Here is a 23,651-nt window from a genome sequence, read left to right as displayed (position 1 = left end):
TAGGTTTTTTAACCCTATTAATAATATGTTTTTATTTTTGTCGAGATGAATGATGTATATTATGTAATTTTATGTCGATGTCATTATCCTTACTTTTAAATTTTCTCTTTTTATTTTATATTCATGTATTAAAATTATTAATTCATGTAATTTGTAATTTATATTTTAATTGTATTTCAAAAAAATTATAACTTTAAGTTATAATTTACCAAAAACATTATCGACTTATAATTATAATTATCCAAAAACCTAAATAGCTTATAAGTTACGATGTTCATATTATTTATATGCCACTTTTCAGCTTTAGTCATAGGTTATATTTTTTTAAGAAATCACAAACATATCTAATATCAATTATGATATTTACTAATAATAAACTATGCTAGTAAAGCTAGAGACCGAATTTGCGAAATCACGTGTGTGTTTTTGATATTTAATTGCAAAACACATGATTTGTCTAGTTAGCTCCTCAATTATATAGTAATCATACTAAGTGACATGACATTTGAGATAAAAAAAAACTTTTTAAAAAAATTGTTCTCACTTATAGGCTAAATTTAGCAGTCATTTTCCGAAGTACAGCCTTGTACAATCTACTTGATATATTTCAAGATGAATATTGAACTGTTGCAAAACATAAACTGATTAGCACAATTAATTCTCCACTGTCTTCCGTTGGTATTATTCTTTTTAACATTCTCTTATAGTAACTTTGTTGAATAATCTAAGTACACAAATGATAAATATACACAAATTTATTGAAATGGATATAAGTTTTATTGTCATATCTTATATACATGCTTACCCCATCCTAGAGTAGCATTCCGCATTTCACGTGTGCTCTGTTACCTCTAATATATCAAAATTATACATGATTATGTTCAGCATATTGTTGATATTCGCATATGAGAGTTAGTTCGATATATAAATTTGTGTCACTGAAATATGCTATTTGCCGTAACGTATTTAATTGATACGACATTAATTTGCCGTGTTTGCTCAACATTTTGGTCACCTCCACCATTGATTCATCAATTTGGACCGCTCTTTTTTTTATTTTACTTATATATGGACATCACTCGTAAAATAACAATATTTACAATTAAGTTTCTCACATATACTTATTGTATATTATTGTATATTATTACTGTATATTCTTATTATTGTATATTATTATATATTATTATATAGTATTATTATTATATAATTTTATTATTATTATTGTATATTATTACATATTATTATTATTATTATATAAACCTACTATTTAAATAAAAATCTAATTTAAATTACGTATTTTTATGTCTCAATAAAATTTTAATTTTATAAATGTTAATATTTATTTTTACTTTCCGTTTATAATTCACTTGTTTATATTATTAATTTCATAATTAATAATTTGTGAACTTGTCTTTAGAATTTAAACTTAGGATAAAGCTAAATACAGTTTTATTTTATACCACAAAAAATAATCATGGTCTAAAATATTATTTTATATGCACATGTGTGTATGTATATATATATATATATGTAGATGTATGTACGTACGTACGTATGTGCGTACGTATGTATGTATGTATGTATGCATGTTTGTATGTACTAAAAATTATATGCATGCATGGATTTTTAATAAATATATATATGAGTTATATATATATATATATATATATATATGTTATTTATGCAACAATGAATAGATTTTAATAAATGAATGATGAGATAAAATAAATATTAACGTAATCTCAATTATTTGGACTAAATAAATAAATAATATATATATGATCAAATATATAATAATAACTTAGATATAAATATGTATATTAATAATGTGTTAATTGTGGTAATAAGTGTGAAATAAATTTTATATAACTTGTATTAATCTTTGAAGAATATTTCTTAAATATTAATGGAAGTTTTAATGATTAAATTTTTATGTAATAATGAGTTAGATGAATATGTAATAATGAATAAGTACTAATAATTGAAATGAATATTTTATGAATAAAACCTCCATGTTGTACGTTGTTGTTGTTTTATATAAACTAGCATAATAACCCGTGCGAGGCACGGGTCATTTTCTAGAGTTTTTTATTGCATCATGCAATTATAATGTAACAAGCTCCATGTCCCCTCTATAACATTAGGAGCTTCGAACGCTTCCTTACTTTTAGGAGTGAATATCCCCTCAACTATTATTATTTTTTATTTTTCTTACCCGTTATTTTATATGTAATGAATGAATATAAAGAGGATAGTAAGTGTACGTTTAAAACAAAACGATTAAACTTAAATTATAGAATACCGTTAATATATTTACAAATAAAAAGCTATAAATTAACATATATGTTGAATACAGAGTTGACCAAAATCTTGAATTTTATTTAAATAAACTATATGTACTGCTCTATATTATTACTGAGTTCACTACTAACTTACAATTAACTTACTCAATTTAAAAAGATTAAAAATGCATAACAGAAGTCAGAATGACTTACAATTATAATATAAAATAATGTAAAATTTACATTATTGTTAATATTAAAGTTGATTTTTATGAAAAATATTAGTTTTTGAAATTCAACGTATGTATGTATGTATGTATGGGAAAATGTTTGTTTTTTATTTACAGTACTATTAACAAAGTAATATTAAGTTATATGTATATGTGTTTGTGTTAGCGTGTAAATTATTGTATGTTACATCTCTTAGTAAATTATGATGGTTTCAATTATTTATATGCTAAATATCTGATTTATGTACATGTATAATCATTATTAACATCTAGTGAGATAATTGATTACTTAAATAAGATGCATTTATAGTTATCCAAAAATTAAAATTATGTAATAAATAAATTGCTATAATTTATATAAGGTATTCATATTATCACTAACAAATAATCCATATCTATTTTTTACGCAACCGGGTATCAATCATGGTTGTAACATAAAAATGAATTATAAATTTTAAGACTTATTATTGATATTCATGATTTTTTTCAAGAATTTGAAAGAAAAATTATATTTATATTGTTATTTAAACCGTTTTTAAGTTTTTTTCATTACGACTCTAATATTTCTTCATACAATAATTTGATAACATTTTATACTATTCTTCTAAAATTAAAAAATTTCAGTTCGATAAAGTTTTATAAATATCAGTTGAACTAGTTAATTCCTTCAAATTATTGAACAATATATGTTTTTTCCTTAAATAATATAAAATGCATTGAATCAAATGCTACAATATAGTATAAATATAACCTTTATTAGAATAATTCAAAATATTAGTACAACATTATTTTGATCAATGAATATTACTGATCTAAAATAATTCTTTTTTAAAAAGTTAGTTTTTTTTAAGTGAAAAATGAAAAATAAATCGTTTAATATATCATCGTAGTTTTAACAAATCTAGTGAGATCTCATTTCAAATTTCAAATATTCTTAAAATTGGGACAAATCCCAAAAATAATAATGCGTTACCAGTGAAGTTAGTAATTTTAATATAAATAATCAATTGACTTAATCCTATAAAGTCCTCAAACACATTAATTTATATTAACATAAGATATTAAAAAAATTCAGATTATTGCTAAGATATTCTCGCCGAGCTTGTAATTTAAATTTACTAAACGTAGAATGTGACGATATTTTTCGGCCGGGTCATGTAGTCAAATCTCGAATATTTTTTGAACAATGGGCTAAGTTCTAAAATGCATTGACTCATTATAATTCAAACTTATCTAAATATGTAATACCAATATAGATTATTTATATATAAACGATTCTATTTTCAATATTTTTTTAAAAATTATATAAGTACATTTTAATTACTTTTTATAATAAAAAATATGTTAAAAATATATGAGATATTTTCAAACTAAAAAATGATTAATAAATAAGATAATAATCCATTTATGTACTATGCCTAATTTTATATCTGGAATTCAATTCTTTAAAATTAACTGTACAAATATTCAACTCACTATCTTTTTTTCCGGAATTCAAATAAGTATCTTTAAAGTTAAATAAAATATTCATTTAGCACACTTACATATTATGTGTATGATAGAAAGCACATGTGATAATATGGTGTAGTGGTAAGAGGTTATATAGTTGAATGAAATAACTTGAGTTCGATTCCCAAAAACCATATCTTTTATATAAATATTACAAACAGGGGTAATTTTGTCTTTTCAATGAGACTTTTTAATCTCATGAAATTATACCCTTGTTCTCCTATTATATATAGAAGAGATAACTAGCATAATAGCCCGTGCGAGGCACGGGCTATTCTATAGTACTCATCAAGATATTTGTCGACTGTCATTGTAGATGTGAGATGTTAAATTAAAAAAAAAAAACGTTTTGCAATTAAATTTCTACGTTCTTCATAATGCAAGCTGAATATGGAAGAAGTAGGATAAAATTGGAAATTTAAAGTTACAATTATCCATGACATACAATTATATTCATATATCTTTTACGAAAAGAAAAATAAATTATAAAATATAAAGTTCTAAAGTATGGATGTAGAATACATAATATCTTTTTATATTAAAAGAACACTCAAAATAAAGTCAATTCTTGTTTTTAAAAAAAATCAAAGGTTTTTTTCGTCCTATATAATTCTTATCTATGTGAATACGAATCCATATTCGTCTTTCTTCATAACCAATCTTCTCATTTATGCTCAACGTCTTCTGGAACCCGTCTTGAACGAATCTTTTTCTATAGAAAAATAGAACATCTTGGACTTGTAGAAACTTTTGCTAAGGCCTTTCAGGACAATCTATGGTTGTTTAAGGAACCTTTCATTCATTAAATTAGGTATCAAGGAAAATCAATCTTCGCTTCAAAAGGGACGCCCATTTTGATGAAAAAATGGAAATATTTTTTGTCAATTTATGGAAATGTCATTTTAAGTAAAATTATATACAAAGTTTTGTTCTTAGATTTTATCATAAAAAGACAAAATAAATTACTTTTATTTTTAAAAAACTTTAGTACGGGTTTTGTTAGAAAATAAAATATATAGTACCTAATAATTATTTGAAGTGTAGTAAAATATCAGTCGAAACAGCTTATACCCAATGATTGTTTAGACATTTAAGTGATAAAATATTTTGTAGTGTTTCATTTTTTTTTTCAGTCTCTGATGATTCTAGCTATGATAGATATTTTGGGTGGATGTAATCTTTGAAAGATTTGTCGATACTAATTGTAGTTTTTGTAGGTCCAATATTTATGGTGTACGGTAATTGAAATTTGTTGTATTTGGAATCGACAATGTCTCTGTCTAACATCATTTATATCGTATTATAGTGTCCATCATGATTGTTATATTCATGGCTATGACGTGTACTTAACAATATGTGTATGTCACATGAGATATATATTTGAAAATATGTTATAGATGACTGTGTTGATATATGTTATACACAAATTGTTTTCTAGCATAGGGATTAATGTAGAGTTATTTTAATCATTGACAATTTTTATTCGTGAATAATTTTAACCTTTCTCCATATGCTAATTCAATAAAATTATTTTTTTTATTTTTAAAATTATTTTTATAAATTCGACTCAATTGTCATAACTATTTGTTTAGATTTATAAATCATTTTAGAATTTTATGAAGTAATTCTGTAACCTTTGTCGTGTCTAATATGATTATAATTCTATCAAATAATATAATAGTGCATTTGTAATACCTCGAATTTTTAGAATTTATTATTTGATTATCTGGATATTTTATGTGATTTTTCCAGTATGGGAGAAATAAATTATGGATATTTTATTCCCATGTGATGTATTCTCGTCCTTAAATGACTTAATATGCTAATTGTTAGTTGTATCGATTTTCGTCAATATTATGAAAGTATGTGATTACTTTTACTATTTTCAAATTTTATTTAAAAAAGCCTATCGTTTAATCAGCATCGGTAAATTGAGTTCATTTTACAAGTTGGGGATCGAGTGGATAATTCTATGCGCGTCAAAAGTCGCCCTCGTAGCGAGTGTATTGTGAAAATATTTAAAAATAATTTAAATATAATATTTTACGATTATTTTGTCACGTGCTAAATGAATTATTATGTGTTTATTACTATTTTATAATTATAATTAGATTTTATTTATTATTTTTTTATAAAATTCAGAAAAATATATAAAAATTTCAGAAAATCCTTTCAAATTAAGGTTAGGGTTCCAATTTCTGTTCTTGGAATCAAAGCATGTTTTTGGATTAATCCAAAAAGCAAAAGGAGTCATATTTGTAATCGAATTGAGTTCCGTAAAGAGCTCTAACAGATTATTGCATCAAATTAGATCTCAAATTGGTAAAAAATCGATTTCAAATTCTAGGGTTTATATTCGAATTTGGGGGTTTTCGTTTCTAGGTTTATTGAATGATTTTGATGTTATAAATAGATTGCCCACGATGTCTAGAGTCGATTAATGCTATTACTTTGTTCGTTCTATTGCCGAATTAATTAAGTCGAGTTAATAGGATTATCAATTTTATTTTTTCAATTTTCTGAATTATATGTATGTTGGTTGTTCAATGTGATTATAATAATCAATTGTGCGTAATCTGGGCTTCGTTTTGCCATATTAATCTGGGATTTTGGTTAAGAAATGAGGGACTTCGTTTTTCACCGAAAATTACCGAGTCCTTCTCGGATTTTTGGCCGGAATCGATGAGTCCCTCATCGATTGGTGTTGTCGATGCTTAATTACGATTGTGGGGTTGATTTAGGATCAATCTGGTGCAAAAACCAGATCGAAAGGCGTGTTTTTGGCCCCTGTTGGCGTCTAGACGGAGCCGGTCGAATTTTTGAAGGGCCGCCGGATTCTGCAAAATTCCGGCGTGTTCTTGAGAATTTCGGTCATCTTCAACCTCCATTTCCTTAATATCCATTCTGGAAAAACGAAACCCTAAATTTCTGTTTCTGTGAATTTTATTTTTAAAATAAATGAAATTCAATTTTTTTCAAAAATTAAATTTAAATTCAAAATTTAATTTGGTTAATTATTTTAAATAATTAACTGAATTTTTTTAATTTCAGAAAATTATTTTATGTTATTATTTTTAAAAATCATTATTTGATGTGATTATTTGTAATTTATTTTAATGATTATTTATGATTTAATTAATTGATTAATTTATGTAATCAATTAATTTTATCAATGAATAGTTAATGAGATTGTAAGGTCCCGTAAGAGGGCTATATTAAGCCAGAAAGGGGGGGTTGAATAGTTTAATTACCGATTTAAAAAATATTATGGCGTTTTAAAATAGTATATCCCTTTTTAAAACTTTACCGAGTAGTTATGCAGTTCATATGTGCAGAAAATAAAGTGCAAGGAAAGAAAATACCACACGGTGAATTTATCCTGGTTCGTAATGGCACAACCTCTAATAGATTCACTAACCCCTACGTCCGGTCCTTGAGCTCCTCTCCCGGACTTGGGATTTTTCCTTATAATAAACTCGCTCCTTGTAAGTCATATGTCATAGCCTATTTGTATATACGAGGATTCAACTCAACTCAAATAAGAATGTAATAAGTAAATAGTGGATCGACCGTCAAAGAGATCTCGCAAAGTAATATCTGTCAAAGGATTCAGAGACAAGGTTCATCTACAGACTTGAGGAGTTAATTCACTGGAAGAAGTTCAAGAAGTTGATCATGCCTCAGTGATATAAATCAAGATCGTGGATTTAATCAAGTGACAGAGATCTCGTCAGGGTATCAATAAATTACAAGGATTTAATCTGAAGAAAATCAAAGTGTCAAAGTCAAGATATGAAGAAACGTCACGGAAGTTAGTCACTCATGAACCAGACAGTACATCGAGTGTCAACGTTGAAGTGGTGGAATTGATTCATAATTTTCAGTGATTTTCAGAAGATTTGCAGAAGAATGGTCGCTGCTCAAGACTAGAATTAATTCTCTATTAATTAATTAAGTCATCTAATTTAATTAAGAAAATAAATTATATCTGCGAAGAATAATTTATTTATTAATTGAATTAATTGATTAATTAATTCTGAATTAATTCTAGGAATTTTAGGAATTTTCAGAAGCTTAATTGGATTAAATTCAAGCATTAAATCAGCAAGACAATTGAAAATGAACTAGCATGACAATCAGGATTGTCATACCGATTGTCATGCTAGGCCATTTTCCATTGTCATACCGAAAGTTACTCTAGGAGGATAATTGTCTTGCTAGTTCATTCTGATTGTCATGCTAGTTCATTCAGATTGTCTTGCTAGTTCATTCAATTGTCCTACTGAAAGTCTTGCCAGCTATAGGATTGTCATGCCAATTCAATTCTATTGGTTTGTTGATTAAAAAGAAGCAGAAGACCTTCTTTCAATTATCTATCATTCAAACAGAAGAACAAAGAACAAGAAAAGCAGCCGCCTTGAAATATTACATTTTTCATCTGTTTAATCCAAGATTAAATTTCTAGATTGTAAAGTTAAATCCAATCAACTAGAAATCTTTATCTTGTTCTTGTGTAACAATCTAGCGGATCAAAATCCCTAGAACTTAATCTCAAATCGCGTTTAGCATTTGATTCTAATTATTGCAAAAATAGAAAAAGTTCATGTCGAATTTATTCTAGATTTGTGATAATTGATTTGAGATTAATACCTTGTAATCGATACAGTTGTTGTAACACATTTCAAGTTTAATAATATTTTTATTTAACTTGAATTTTGTTTCACATTTTTTATTCCGCATTTTATTCGATTATTTGGTAACGTTTGTATTCAACCCCCCCTTCTACAAACACATTGGGACCCAACAATTGGTATCAGAGCCTTCTGATTAACGAACAAATCAAGATCCTAGACTTTTGTGATTTTTCAACTCCTTGAATTTTTATTTATTCAAAAATTTATAATGACTTCACATAAAGTTGGAACCGTTAAAATTCCACAATTTGATAAAGAGAATTATATCATGTGGAAGAAGAAGATGCTATTATTTTTACAAGTTGCAAATCCCAAATATTCAAACTTCTTAAAGAAGGGTATAAAAACTCCGATGGTTATTGAACCGGAGGTAATAATAGATGGTGTGGTGACTACTGAAGCTAGAACCTATCCAAAAGAGCCTGAAGATTTTACTCCTGCTGAGAAGGAAGAAGCCTCCTTGGATGCCAGCCTTCAATTAATATTAATTGATTCCCTTGATCCCTTGATGAACAGACATGTGATGAACTGTAAAAATTCCAAACACATGTGGGAAACTATTGAGGTGATTAATGAAGGCACGGAGGAAGTTAGGGAGAACAAGTTGGAAATCCTAACCTCTGAATATGAACATTTCAAATCAAATCCAGGAGAAGGAATTACTGAAGTGTTTGAGAGGTACAATGCGTTGATCAACAACCTGAACATCAATGGAAAGTATTATTCAATCAGGGAGGTCAACAAAAAGTTCCTTTTAACACTGCCAGCTCATCTTGAACATAGAATCACTGCCATTAGAGAAGCTAGAGATCTGAGTGAGATTTCTTTGGACAGGCTCTATGGAGTGTTAAAAACCTATGAGTTGGAGCAGATTCAACAGAAGGAAGTCTACGGGAAGGATAGAATGGTCAGCACATCTACTGCACTTGTAGCTGAAGGTCAACAACAACAGCAATCTCAACAATTGGAGAGAATGGTACAGTGTTCCAAGGCTGAGGAAAATATGTTAGTAGCAGAATATGATCCTCCTACTACAAATCAATCAAGTGATGATTTTTATTCCTTGGAAGAGCTGGAGCAATTGGAAGACGAGTCAATGGCCCAAATTGTCAAGAGATTCTCCCATGTCAGATTCAAGAGGAATCCCAAGCTTAAGTACAAGTCCAACTACAACAAATTCCAGAAAGGTGGATCTTCATCCTCTAACACCAGCAGTGGTGGATACAAAACAGGGATGGTTGATCGGAGCACCATTAGATGCTATAACTGCAATGAGTTGGGACACTTTGCCATAGAATGTAGGAAGCCAAAGCAAGTAAGAAAGAACTCTGAAAGGGCTTATCTGGCAAAGGGAAGAAGCTGGGATGATACTGACAGTGAAGATGAAGATGAAGGAAATCTTGCTCTTATGGCTATTGATGGAAAAGCTTCATCGTCAAGAATAGAGGTAAAACTTTCTGATGCTGAAATGGTTTATCATCTAAGAGGTAACTTAGATTGTGCACGTCGTGATAATGAACTGTTAAGTTTACAGATCACAGACCTTGAGAAAGAGGTCAATGAATTAAGACTTGTGCACATTAATCAAGACAAATTAAAAGAACAGGTATCTTTTCTAGAGAATAGAGTTGACTGTTATAGAAAACTCGAAACTATTCTCAAAGACAAGATCACCGGTCTTGAGACTAAGGTTAGAGCCTACTTCAATTCTTGTTCGAAGGCTAAAGAGTTCTACAGTAAGCAAGCTGTTAATCAAACATCTGGAATAGGTTATGATTACAATGCTGCTATTGGAGAATTAGGCATAAACTCCCCTCCTCATGTATGTGCTAAAGGGAGGGAAGTACCACATGTGCTTAAGGGTGTTGATGAACCCCTCTATAAAGCATCAATTGCTGAACCATTTGATGCGACCTCTTCTGTTATTCATGAAGAAATACGTGCTGAGGATCATGCTAATGAGAAGATTGTTTCCAAGTCAAGTGTGTCGAAAGTTCCAGTCAAAGTTGTGAAAGCAACTGAGACTAACTCAGACACACATGAGTTGGATAACAAAAATGCCATGTCTGCCATGCATAAATTGCCTGCTATTAACCACTCTCATAAAGCATGTGGTGTTGCTAATTGTATGTCTTGTGCTTTTAATATGATGTATGCTTATTTTAATGGTAAGCATGTGTCTACTGATAAGACTACTCCTCGTCAGCATGTGAATAACAAGAAGCATGATAGGTCTAAGACTGCTAGTCCTTCTAAGGCTAGAAAGGAGACATTTGTGCCTAAGCTTAAACAGAAATTTGTTAAGGCTATTTACAAGGTCAAATGTTCAGTCATTGAGAATGTTGAGATCGTTAAAATTAAAAATGTTGTTTTGCCTGACAAAGGACAGTTCTACAAGTATGCCGGGCCCAACCAAGTTTGGGTTCCGAAGAAGGTCTAATCCATTTGTAGTGCAGGGCATTAAACAAGTATAACCGGTAGTGTGGATTCTTGACAGTGGATCATCAAGACATATGACCGGAGATAGAGCCCTGCTATCAAATGTGGTTGAGAAAGCTGGCCCCCTGGTTACCTTTGGAGATAACAGCAAAGGTTTATCTGAGGGATATGGCTGTTTGCAAGCTGGGAATGTTATCATTGTAATTTTGTATATTGTGCTAGGTTATTATCAGGAAGCAGTATCCAACATATAGCACCAGTGACGAGACTTGAGAATATTACGACATATCAAGCACCTGCTGCACATTACACTTGGAATTGTACTCTAGTAAGATGTGTACAAGTGTACTCCTGGTTGGTGAGTCAAAAGAGGAAGTCAATGCACCACAGTTCATGGACTTTGCAGCTGCAGATCTATTGGACTATGCAATTTCTTCTTCACAATCTCACTTCAGGTTGGTATGAACTAGTATACTGCTCAAGCAATCGTCAAGAACATGGTATGGCACTCTAACAGAAGTTATAATTTTATATGAATAAGTAGAGTCGTCATATTAATAACTATCTTATCACTAAGCACAATCATATTGTTTTATATGTGCAGTGGTATATTGATAATGCAACATAACAATTAGTATCTAAAGTACTTGACAAGTATCGGTCAATGATATCTTGTTAACATTATGTTGCAGATATTTGTAAGCTTTTGATATGAATGAGAATTACTTAGACTTTACCCTAAGTGATCAATGTTTTATCAAAAACTCATTCATATTGAAAAACAAAATCAAACTTCTTTCTACATTAGTGATTTCTTATGTCATGTAAAATCTTTTGAAATCACTATTGTAAATCATTTTCTCTCTATTACCATATGTTCTATGATACAGGTTCAGTCTCCAATGACTTTCTTTCATTGACAGTCATGAGGTTGAAAACCCACAACGTCTATCCCAGACTGTAAAGACAAACACAAAAACAGAACCAACCAACACTCTTTTACCACTAAAAGTAGTATGAATGAGCGTGAGGGAGATAGTGCCTAGTGCACCACATAAGGAAGGTTCTGTAGTCAACCCAGTAGCTCTGTCTCATACATAGATGAGTAGTATTTAAACCGAGACAACTGCTAGCCCCCATACATCTTCTCAAAAAGATGTAATGGCTGAAAAGGCACAAAAACAGTTACTAGATTCATTCTCTCAACAGGGTGCGTCTATTGAATTTTGCCTGTCGGCCAAGGCATCCGATGTAGTGTCACCACTTCAAACATAATCAATTCTTGATGCACAAGGAGAGGTTACACACACAAAGGATGAGTTGACGGAAATAAGAGTTTCGACCATTTTAAGGTCAGATTCGATTGTTCAAGGTTCGTTAGTGGACCAATTGCCTTTACAGGTGTTAGGAGAGGATACTGATCCAAAAGCCATATGTCAGTGGTCAGTATCTACCTCCCCAGGCTTAAATCCCCTGGATGCATCTGCGGATAGTGGATCTGACATAGGTGCAGATCGGCAACTTGTTGACAATGATTCAGATATTACCTGATAAGTCACAAGGAAGTGTCTTCACAAACATTAGAAGGGAACTTTGATCTTTATGCTAAAATCGTTGGATCATTGTTTATCTTCCCAGAATTCAAATCTGGAACCCTAAAAGGGAAACTAGCAACTTGTAGATTATGACTCAGATTTATCTGACGAGTTTAACAAGGATGGGGATTTGTGAACTCCCATTGCACCACCTGTGACCTCCTTTAAGGATGGCTAAGGTGATTTTCCTTGCAGGTACAGCTGGATTATGGAGCTATGAGAGAAGAGTGATACACTTGTGAGAATGAGTGTAAACACGAGTGGAGAGAAGAGTGAAACACATGTGAGGTACACTAAACAGAATCACACACTCACAGTGAGGAAGAAAGAGAAACTTCTTGTTATTTCTTTTCCAACCAAGTGAAATATGAGAACTCCTTCAGACGACGGCATACATTCCTTCTTTAAGGGGGAGATAAAAGCTTAAGTAATAGTTTGGAGGATTCCTCAACTAAGGGGGAGAAATAGCAGGGAGGAAGAAAAAGATCATATGTACACTACACCACACCATTGTTGTTTCTAACTACGGATCCTATTGTACGGGAGAGGTGGTAAACACAAGGTGATTTTCTGATAAGGGAAGAAGCTGTTAGGGGAGTACCATTGGTTTTTATCTGCGGATCCTATTGTACGGGAGAGGTGGTAAAACGAAGGTGATCTTCTTTAATCAGTTGATTCTCATAGGGGGAGAAGCACGAGATATGGGCTTCTCAACAGGAAATGTGGTTGTACAAATGAAGATGAAACTACTTGAAGATATGTTCAGTCTAGAGGAACATCTACTTGGAATCTGGAAAATGTTAAATCTCATCCAGAACTTTTCTGCTATTTACTTTGCATGTATGTTTATATCTTTTTCTTATTTGTTAGTTGAGTTATCCTCTAGGTATTTGTGTGTTATTGTCTAACAAACAAATAGGGGGAGATTGTAAGTCATATGTCATAGCCTATTTGTATATACGAGGATTCAACTCAACTCAAATAAGAATGTAATAAGTAAATAGTGGATCGACCGTCAAAGAGATCTCGCAAAGTAATATCTGTCAAAGGATTCAGAGACAAGGTTCATCTACAGACTTGAGGAGTTAATTCACTGGAAGAAGTTCAAGAAGTTGATCATGCCTCAGTGATATAAATCAAGATCGTGGATTTAATCAAGTGACAGAGATCTCGTCAGGGTATCAATAAATTACAAGGATTTAATCTGAAGAAAATCAAAGTGTCAAAGTCAAGATATGAAGAAACGTCACGGAAGTTAGTCACTCATGAACCAGACAGTACATCGAGTGTCAACGTTGAAGTGGTGGAATTGATTCATAATTTTCAGTGATTTTCAGAAGATTTGCAGAAGAATGGTCGCTGCTCAAGACTAGAATTAATTCTCTATTAATTAATTAAGTCATCTAATTTAATTAAGAAAATAAATTATATCTGCGAAGAATAATTTATTTATTAATTGAATTAATTGATTAATTAATTCTGAATTAATTCTAGGAATTTTAGGAATTTTCAGAAGCTTAATTGGATTAAATTCAAGCATTAAATCAGCAAGACAATTGAAAATGAACTAGCATGACAATCAGGATTGTCATACCGATTGTCATGCTAGGCCATTTTCCATTGTCATACCGAAAGTTACTCTAGGAGGATAATTGTCTTGCTAGTTCATTCTGATTGTCATGCTAGTTCATTCAGATTGTCTTGCTAGTTCATTCAATTGTCCTACCGAAAGTCTTGCCAGCTATAGGATTGTCATGCCAATTCAATTCTATTGGTTTGTTGATTAAAAAGAAGCAGAAGACCTTCTTTCAATTATCTATCATTCAAACAGAAGAACAAAGAACAAGAAAAGCAGCCGCCTTGAAATATTACATTTTTCATCTGTTTAATCCAAGATTAAATTTCTAGATTGTAAAGTTAAATCCAATCAACTAGAAATCTTTATCTTGTTCTTGTGTAACAATCTAGCAGATCAAAATCCCTAGAACTTAATCTCAAATCGCGTTTAGCATTTGATTCTAATTATTGCAAAAATAGAAAAAGTTCATGTCGAATTTATTCTAGATTTGTGATAATTGATTTGAGATTAATACCTTGTAATCGATACAGTTGTTGTAACACATTTCAAGTTTAATAATATTTTTATTTAACTTGAATTTTGTTTCACATTTTTTATTCCGCATTTTATTCGATTATTTGGTAACGTTTGTATTCAACCCCCCCTTCTACAAACACATTGGGACCCAACACTCCTTTAGTAGGCGAAGAAGCCTTTACGCTCTTACAAATATTCGTCTCGCTGCGTAACACCCGGGTTACCACCTCAAAATAAATGTAATACCTACATAACTTATCTTAGACAATAACTCCCCGCTATTTCTTCAAAGTTGATGTAGAGCCCTTGTGTAGACGTGACTTCCTTAGCTTTTGTCGGTCTTGGATCTTAGTGATCCGGTCTTGGATCTTTTCTCTTCTTCACGGTGCAAAGACTACTAACTCCCCGTTAGTACGTCTAGGACTTGAGTCTTAGAACGAGAATGACATCACTTCACCTCACTACAAAACTAATAAGACAATCCACAAAATAAAACATATAGAGAAAAGATGGGTTGAACTAGTATGTTACGGTACTAGCCCACAAGATAGTATAATATTCAAATAAGAATATTAAAACCAAATACGTATACTTGACTTGAGATATAGAATAATATATCAAGTATACTTTTGATTACTCCGTCTTTATAGATTATATGTTTTATCAGAGTAATATAAAAAGTCTTTTATATGAAGCAATATAGCTTAAGACTTCTTTCGTATTCTTCTTCTTTCGATTATTTATTTATAAATAGAAGAATACTTTAGTTACAATCTTGGAATTGTAACTATCCTTTAAGCTCGTAGGCTTAACGATTTTAGTATACTTATGTTTTGACAATTATAGAGCCAAATTATATTTTTAACTTCTTGCACAATTATAGGTTCTATATAAGCCAATATTGAAATAAAAGAAGTGCAAGGAATTGGCTTTGGATTTGTGCTTTTGAAGTTAGATAGATTATTACGAAGTTTACTATCGATCGATTCATAATCCCACGGAACACTGAAGATGTTAGTGGGGATTATACGATGCCTTTCGTAATAATTCTATATACACGAAATATGTTGGCCAGTATCGAGATAAATAAAGTGCAAGTAATTGGCCAACTCGCATGGTTTAATCCGTCTTTGGTATTTAAAAAATTATGAAGCTTACTATTGATTGATTTATAATCTCATGGAACACTGAAGATATTAGTGGGGATTATACGATACCTTTTGTAATAATTTCTATAATCACGAAATATGTTGGCCAAGATCGAGATAAATAAAGTGTAAGTAATTGACCAACTCGTGTAGTTTGTCAAATATGAAATCTCACTCGTGAGGAGTTATAGAGATTTATGAAATCTCACTCGTGAGGAGTTATAGAGATTTAGTACTTGTAATTTATATATCATCTTCTTTATATGTTTCTTTTTGAAGATCAAGTACTTTTTTGAATTCCGAGTTCGAATCTTTGTTCTCTTTTCTTTTTAGAACTTTCTTTATAGGAGATCTTGTATTAGAGCTTGAGATGAAGTATAGAAATTAAGTACAAACCTCAAATAAAATAAACTCAAATAAGAAGCTAAAAATTACCACTTTTGGAAAACAGTCTGAAAAGTTCGCCGAAAAAATTCGTCGGAGGTTCGGCCGGATTTTGGCACTTAGATCGAGCTTTGGGCAGCCCTTGGGGAGGCCGGAAAGTGTTAGTGGATGAGCTCCCTTGGTGGGAACAAGCTTGGTTGGGTGAAGTTAAGCTTGTATATCAAAAACCTTGTATATATGATAATATATCTAAAATAGAGAAGATTTTTGAGAAGAAGTATGTGTTTAGAAATTAGAGAAAGATGAAGAGAGTATACTTCTTAGCTTGGATGAAATTGGGTTGGAGTGGCGGTTTATTTATAAGAGAAGTTGGGTGGATTGAAGGTGGAGATTTAAGTAAAATGGATGGTGAATGATGAAAGTGGCATGGCATAGATTGATGACATTGAAAGCAATGTGTGTTATTTGTGTTTCTTTTCCACTTGCTATATGAGAAAAACAAGTTTATGGAGTCAAAAACTCATCTGATTTATTTTAATAATAATATATTTTCCTTTTCTTTTAATCATTGTTTAATCACTTAATTAAGCATTAAGCACTATTAAATATAACCACCTTGAAAACTCTTAAATAAATTTCATAAAAGTATGATAAATACTTAAATAATATAAAATGATGTCCTGAAAGTTTTGATCACCCTTGGTCAAGGGTAACTAGGTCAAACGTGGTCAACTGTGAGACCAACTGCCTCGAAATTTGTGCCCCGACAAAAATTCTTGAAATGTTACGAAATTTTTACCATGCATATAAAATATCATTTAAATTATCCATACCAAATTTTAAGTCATTCTAGTATGTGGAAGTATTTTATCTACATTTAAAACAGTTCTGTCAGGCTTTTTTTCGAGTAAAAATACTATTGATCTTGAAAGTAAAGAGATGGTTCTTTTGACCAAAGTTTTGACTTGAATATATACTAAAAATATATTTCCTAATATATTAAATATTTTTGGATGGTAGGAATTTTTTTTGAGTATTTTTGAATAATTTTCTCCGAGAAATGCTGATTTTACGAAACGAGAGAAAATTACGTCAAGTATTCACAGAATGGGTTATAAAAATGGATATTAATATTCCAATAACGAATATTCATAAAATTTGAAAAGAAAACTCTTTTGATAGATGTAAAAATATATTTTAGAGCGAAGAGTAAAATATTTTTGATATAGCACGAGTCCTCTAAAGAATATTTCTGATATATTCCTTTTTCGAGCTTGTTGCCTTATTGATGTTGCAACAGAGATCTAAAATAATATCATGTCTCTGTATTTCTTCATTGATCATAATTTCTTAGAGATATATTCCATAAAGATAAAATTTTGATGTTTTAGAATAATGGAATATCTCTTTTAGACTTGAAAATAATTTTGTTAGTTTGACCATTTGACTTTGATTTGGATCAATTAAATTCATATCCTATTGGAGAGAATCTACGTGTATTTAAATTTTATGTTTAATCATACAAATATCAAAATAAATAATATATCGAAAATATCCTTTTAAAGATGTAATTATTTATAATTGAGCCAAATAATGATTTAAAATTATTTTGAGCTTTAATATATATATATATATATGTATATATATTGAATATTCAATTAATATTATTATTAGTTGAATTGTTCTTATTTTATTCGTAATAAATAGACTGTTTGTCCGTTTAATACGAAACGAACGTGTCTAGACTCAGAAATATATTCCGCTTTCATTAAAAATAATTTCGAGACATAAATGCTTTCGCTTCGAAAGGTCGCTTGTTTTGTAAATGGTTCCGAGTCGTGAAATTACCGAAAAGTCGTATTTCGACTCAATTTCAGTTTTAAACATACCGAGTTGAATGGTTTGACGATCTGACTTATGTGATATGTGAATTATGTGTTTACATGCTATGTGAATTACGTGTGTGCGTGGGTCAAAGGTCTTGTATTTGATTGTTTTCTTTATGTGCGGACTATCGAACGGGTAGACGATAGAGTTTTGACGTGCAGTTCGTCGAGTAATTTTTTTTTAGACGATTAAAGTTTATCTTATAATTATAGATGCGAATCATTCGAGGAGATCAAGACCAAGCAAACGGATAAAGAGTTAAATAGAATGGTTGTTGCGTAGCAAACTCATGACATTCGCAGAGCCGCACATAAAAAGATTATTGGGATAAAAGATGGTGATGTCAAGGGACAAAGATATGAGAAAATTGTGTTAGATCGAGTGTGCATAACTGCTAAGGACCATAGGCAAGTTTTCCTACACTAGTCTAATTCCAGAATAGTTAAATATTTTACATATTAAAATATTTCGTTATGCAAGTACCATGTTCGTTTCTAAATTCTGAATTTATGGATATTTATATATTCAAAATTTAAAATGTCTTATAAAGATTGTTGGAAGACTTTATATGCAAATAATCATTGGTTTATTGAAATCATGATATTCTAGTAATTGTTATGCTAGAAGATAATTTCATTCTTGATAAATAGTGAATAATTATGTTATCCAACATACTCTATATGGTGGATCTTTACCGTGTGATCAGCGAATAACTAATTATTATAGTTATTTCACCATCAGTTGCTGAGATTACTCCGGATCATGCGAAATGGGGAGTTGAATAGATAAGGACATTGATTAACCCGAGTGCCTTTCTAAATATCTGATAATTGCGTAAGAGGCTAGCCGGCCTAGTCCAGCAATATTGCGTAAGAGGCTAGCGGGGCTAGTTCATTATTATAGGCCAATGTGGGTCTAGGTACCCTATATTAATGGACTATATTCTGGTTGATAATCGGATGTAGTCAAAATTATAGTGTCCAATCCAATTTATGTTGATTGTTATTTATGGAGTTAAGTTATGAAAGTATTCAGGTAAGCAGAAAGGAAAGTATATTCAATAGTTTAGCCAGTGAAGGCTTGTTAAAGTGAGACTTTAAATCTTCATACAGACTGTTGATACATCTAGCTTGTGATGGTTGATGTAGATTACAAAAGTATATTTTTTTTGCGTCAACTGATTTCCTATATGCACAGTTGACTTGATTCTAAATGAGTTTTCAAATTGTGATTGAAACCCCTGTTGCTCAATTATCGAAGGTTTTATTATTCCTAAACGTTTTCTGGGTTTCAGAAATGAATTGTTTTAAAAATTTATGCATGACAGCAGAAATGGGCTTTATTTGAAAACCCCGTAAATATTTTAAAGTTATCCTATTATGCTCTAACGAACTTGCTGAGCATTTCTTTCGCTCATACTTGCTTGTTTTACATTTTAACCTTCCAGTGAAAGGTAGTTAGAGCGACGTTAAATCGCGTAAATCCGAAAGAGAAGTGAAAGAGGCTATTATAAAGATAGTTGGCTCAGGATTTGCGGAACTAGAGTAAGTTCTATTATGTATAGTTATTTTTATATATATTATAGTTGTGTTATGGTAAAATTGGGCCTGGTATACTTCTCTTCGAAGTTATACAGGCAGGTTGAGTTTTGAGATTGAGAATTGTTGAAAAGAGTTTTAAAAGGAAAGAATGAGAAAATTTATTTATGGAAGTTTGGAAATTCTTATTTCTAGAACTGTAACCTAAAAAGATCTTGGTATAGTTGGGGTCGAGATGATATATTTATTTGCTAAGCAGTTGCTTGCATTTGTTATTGAGTAAACATGTTGTTTTAAATTGAGGTTTTATCGTGATGACCAAATCTTCTGACCCCGGATTTGGGGGTGTTACAGTATATATATATATTGAACTAATATATATATATATATATTCCATCGTAAATGTATAATACTTGATATCAATTTGATTAACCCTACTTCATATCGTGTGTATTTAACGAAATATTACATATATGTCGATTAAAAAAATATTATATAACAATATAATACAAAGTAGCAAATGTAAAAGAAAAATATAATTATAAGTTATTAGTAAGTCTCAATAATTGAAATATCAAATATTTATTTATTTAAAGACACACTATATATGTATGATTAACGACACATATGATTAACAACACATATGATTAACATATGATTTAAGTATCATAATGGTTAGAACTCTTACAAAGCAATTGCAAGACATAGATCTAATACCTGTAATATTAATCGGATCCACTACTTACTCATTTTTTAACTTTCTACCACTACTTATAGTTTTTCCTTAAATTCCGTATCCAACCCAAATGGAGACGGAGGGAGTACTATGTAATATAATTTTTAACATTTAAACAAAAAACCATTGGATGGCTTAAACAGATGGTCCTGAAAGTCTGCCTCCTCCGATCTTTATAAGCCAGATGGCCCAAATTCCTGTGACCCTCAGCCCACCTACGTATATAGCCTCAAAAAGGTATGTCAAACACTCCAATGGAGTGACAATCATTCATGATTGCTTGAAATGATAAGAGGTGCAGAAGTTAGAAACACCATAGATAATCAAATAGGAGTACATGTACGGTCATATTATTCTTTCCTCAATTCTCAGTCCCATTTTTTTAGGTAAATACCATTTATATTTGTTAGATTTTCAAACAGTCAAATCTATTAAAAGTTAACTGAAAATAAAAAATTATTTTCATAATCATTAGAAAAAAACATTTTAAAATATATTAGATATGCTTTCTAGTAATATAATTTTTTAATTTTAAGTAACATGATATATGTAATTTTTAATCAAAATTTGACCAGTAACAAAAATAATAACAATATTTTTAGATGCAGAGAGTAATATCTATGGTTTTATTATTGTAGCTAAAATACAAAACAATAGTTCTAAGAAAATGCAAAAATGAAGAGTTATAAAATTTGCGAATTGTTTTTTAGCCATTAAAAATAACAGTGTATCAGTGTCGTTGAGTGCTTCACTTTCGAAAATTTCATAGAAACCTCTCATGTTGCATTATTTCTTATTTAAAAGGTTATCACTCTAAACCTTACTTATCAACACCCACTTTTATAATCTACACATAAAACACTACACTTATCAAACCCTACTTTATATATATTTATATATAAACACACTGATCCAAAACAGGTCCACAAGAGAGCATGACTCTTGATGCGTGAAAGCATGCTTACTAATTGTATATGTAACACCAATAGTAAGCGCATTTTAATCTTATTCATAAACAAAGACAGCATTGTACACAGATTCATCACTATGTTTCAATATTCAATTATTCCTGTTATTGTCAAACTTCAACACTCAATTCTCCACCATTAAAATCTCCGACCATGACCGATGCATTCTCGTCGGATGCCCCGTCGGATCATTTGTTTTATCCACCCACAATATATGTCTTTTTCTCATATTATTTATTGCTTCAATTATTCACTAATTAAATATTAACTAGCTACGAAGTATTCACCATTTGGTAAAGCAATGTAGTAACACTATCACTATATATAATAGACTATGACTTTTGCTACAAAATTAGACAAGTACTATAAGTTATAAAAAACAAGTGGTGTCACCTAACAAAATTTATGGAAACTCGCCGGAATAGTACTACAAACACTGTAGGTTTCTGTCTACTTCCATCCGAACTCATACAGTATATCATCGTAAACCTTGTTTTGCCTGATATTTTCATTTTACGATCAGTTAACAAGTTTATAACCTCGGTTATATCTGATCAAGATTTTGTTCGTGATTATAATATTCGATCAAGCTCTGCGACTTGGCTGTTTGTCTATAAAAAGCGATGGCATCGTGACGCGATGCTTCATGGATTTACGGATTGTTCTAACCGTTGGTTTAGGATTTTGGTAGCGGAGGTTTTGAGATCAGTTGTTCCTCCTGGGGAAGACCTTTATTTTTTAACTGCGTCGGGGAATTATTTTCTGTTTGCTTTGAACACAAGTCAACAGGTTATTGCTGTTAATCCAATGACCAAGACAGTTAAGAAGATTCCTCCCAGTCCGTTAGGCCGACGTGGCACTTCCTCGTGGAGGAGATCAGGGATCAAATTACTATCAGGGTTGGATGGATTTCGGTTTGTATTTGCTGAATTATTTGAAGATTATCCGACTCTGTTCGTGTACAGCTCTGATACGAACAAGTGGCAGTCCATCAAGGCTAGTGAAGATATTCCACGTGGACATGTTAAAAAAGAAAGTGATTGTATTTATCTAAGTGTAGTTAATGGACAAAGTGAGAGCATTTTAATTGCGGTTGGAGCAGAGAAGTGTGACACGCCGGTTGTAGTGCGACCGAGATTTGATGGAGGAGGGATGGAGCGATTCGCAGTAGGATTTTCGTCGGGACATACGAGCGATCGGTTTCACGTGTACGGTGACGGGAAGATGATGATAGTGAGATCAGATAGTTCAAATGGAGAGAGTGATAGAAGGGTGAGAATGTTGAAAGGTGTAGAGTTGTGGGGCATGAGCCAAAGTGGTAGGGAATGGGAGTTGGTTTCAAGAGTCCCGAATGGACTAGTTGATGAAATTAAAAAGCCTTATGGGGTGATGATGGGGTGTGTAATGCTAAAAGATGGCACATTCAGGGCTGTTTTGATGTCAAACTTTGAAGGAGTGTGGGACATAATCTGGCTATGTTATCACATGAACAACAAAATCTGGAGTTGGGTTCCACTCCCTGATTGCAAGATGAGAAATTCTAATATGGCTGGGATAACTTTTTCTTCTGGCCTTACTCTATGCTAGCTCAGATTAAGACCACTTGTATTGTATTTAACCCCCCCCCCCTTTTTCTTGTTTCATTTTGTGTGTGTTTTGCTTAGATCTTTCTTGTGTAGGACAAATAATGTTAGCCTACCTATGTAGAACAAGTCTAATTAAGAAAAGCATATTAAGAATATAAAGAATGGGCTACAATTTGTGTTGGGCCTTATCACAGAAAATCCTTGGTACTTTCGAGGAGTTTATTTGAGAGTAATGCATTGCTGGGGTGAATAGAGCTACTTTTGTTCCCAGTTTGTTTTGTTTTTTTAAACACTTGAACTGTCCTTAATAGCTCGATGATCAAGTCTTTGTTTTTCAACTAGATTATTGATCAACTCTGAAACTCAAATCACAATTTTTGATTAAAATACTTCGACTCTCCTTTGTGCATACATTTTTTTGATGACATTTCGATCATCAATTACAGTTCGAGAAAGAAATTATTGTACATGTCTTGCTATTTACCCCTGACGGTGGTAGTATATTAGAAAAAAAAAACAGTTTCACTTGCGTAATATGTTTGGTGGTAGAGAGTATGATT

The 23,651-nt window shown here is 31.1% G+C and overlaps 1 protein-coding gene across 1 annotated transcript; it reads left to right on the top strand.

Moving 5' to 3' along the window:
* The first annotated feature begins 21,607 nt into the window (after positions 1-21,607).
* LOC141717030 (uncharacterized) lies at positions 21,608-23,349 on the top strand. Its single transcript, XM_074519159.1, has one exon. It carries the CDS (start codon positions 21,911-21,913, stop codon positions 23,090-23,092), a length of 1,182 nt encoding a protein of 393 aa, XP_074375260.1. The 5' UTR covers positions 21,608-21,910; the 3' UTR covers positions 23,093-23,349.
* Positions 23,350-23,651: the final 302 nt, after the last annotated feature.

The sequence above is a fragment of the Apium graveolens genome, chromosome 4 (assembly GCF_009905375.1).
Source record: "Apium graveolens cultivar Ventura chromosome 4, ASM990537v1, whole genome shotgun sequence".
In the NCBI taxonomy this organism is placed as follows: domain Eukaryota; kingdom Viridiplantae; phylum Streptophyta; class Magnoliopsida; order Apiales; family Apiaceae; genus Apium; species Apium graveolens.
Note: the sequence above shows the minus strand (reverse complement) of the source record. Positions and strands in the feature narration are given on the sequence as shown.

What these genes read in the sequence shown, in the direction of transcription:
- LOC141717030 (XM_074519159.1), top strand. Translation starts at nt 21,911, where the DNA reads ATGGAAACTCGCCGGAATAGTACTACAAACACTGTAGGTTTCTGTCTA.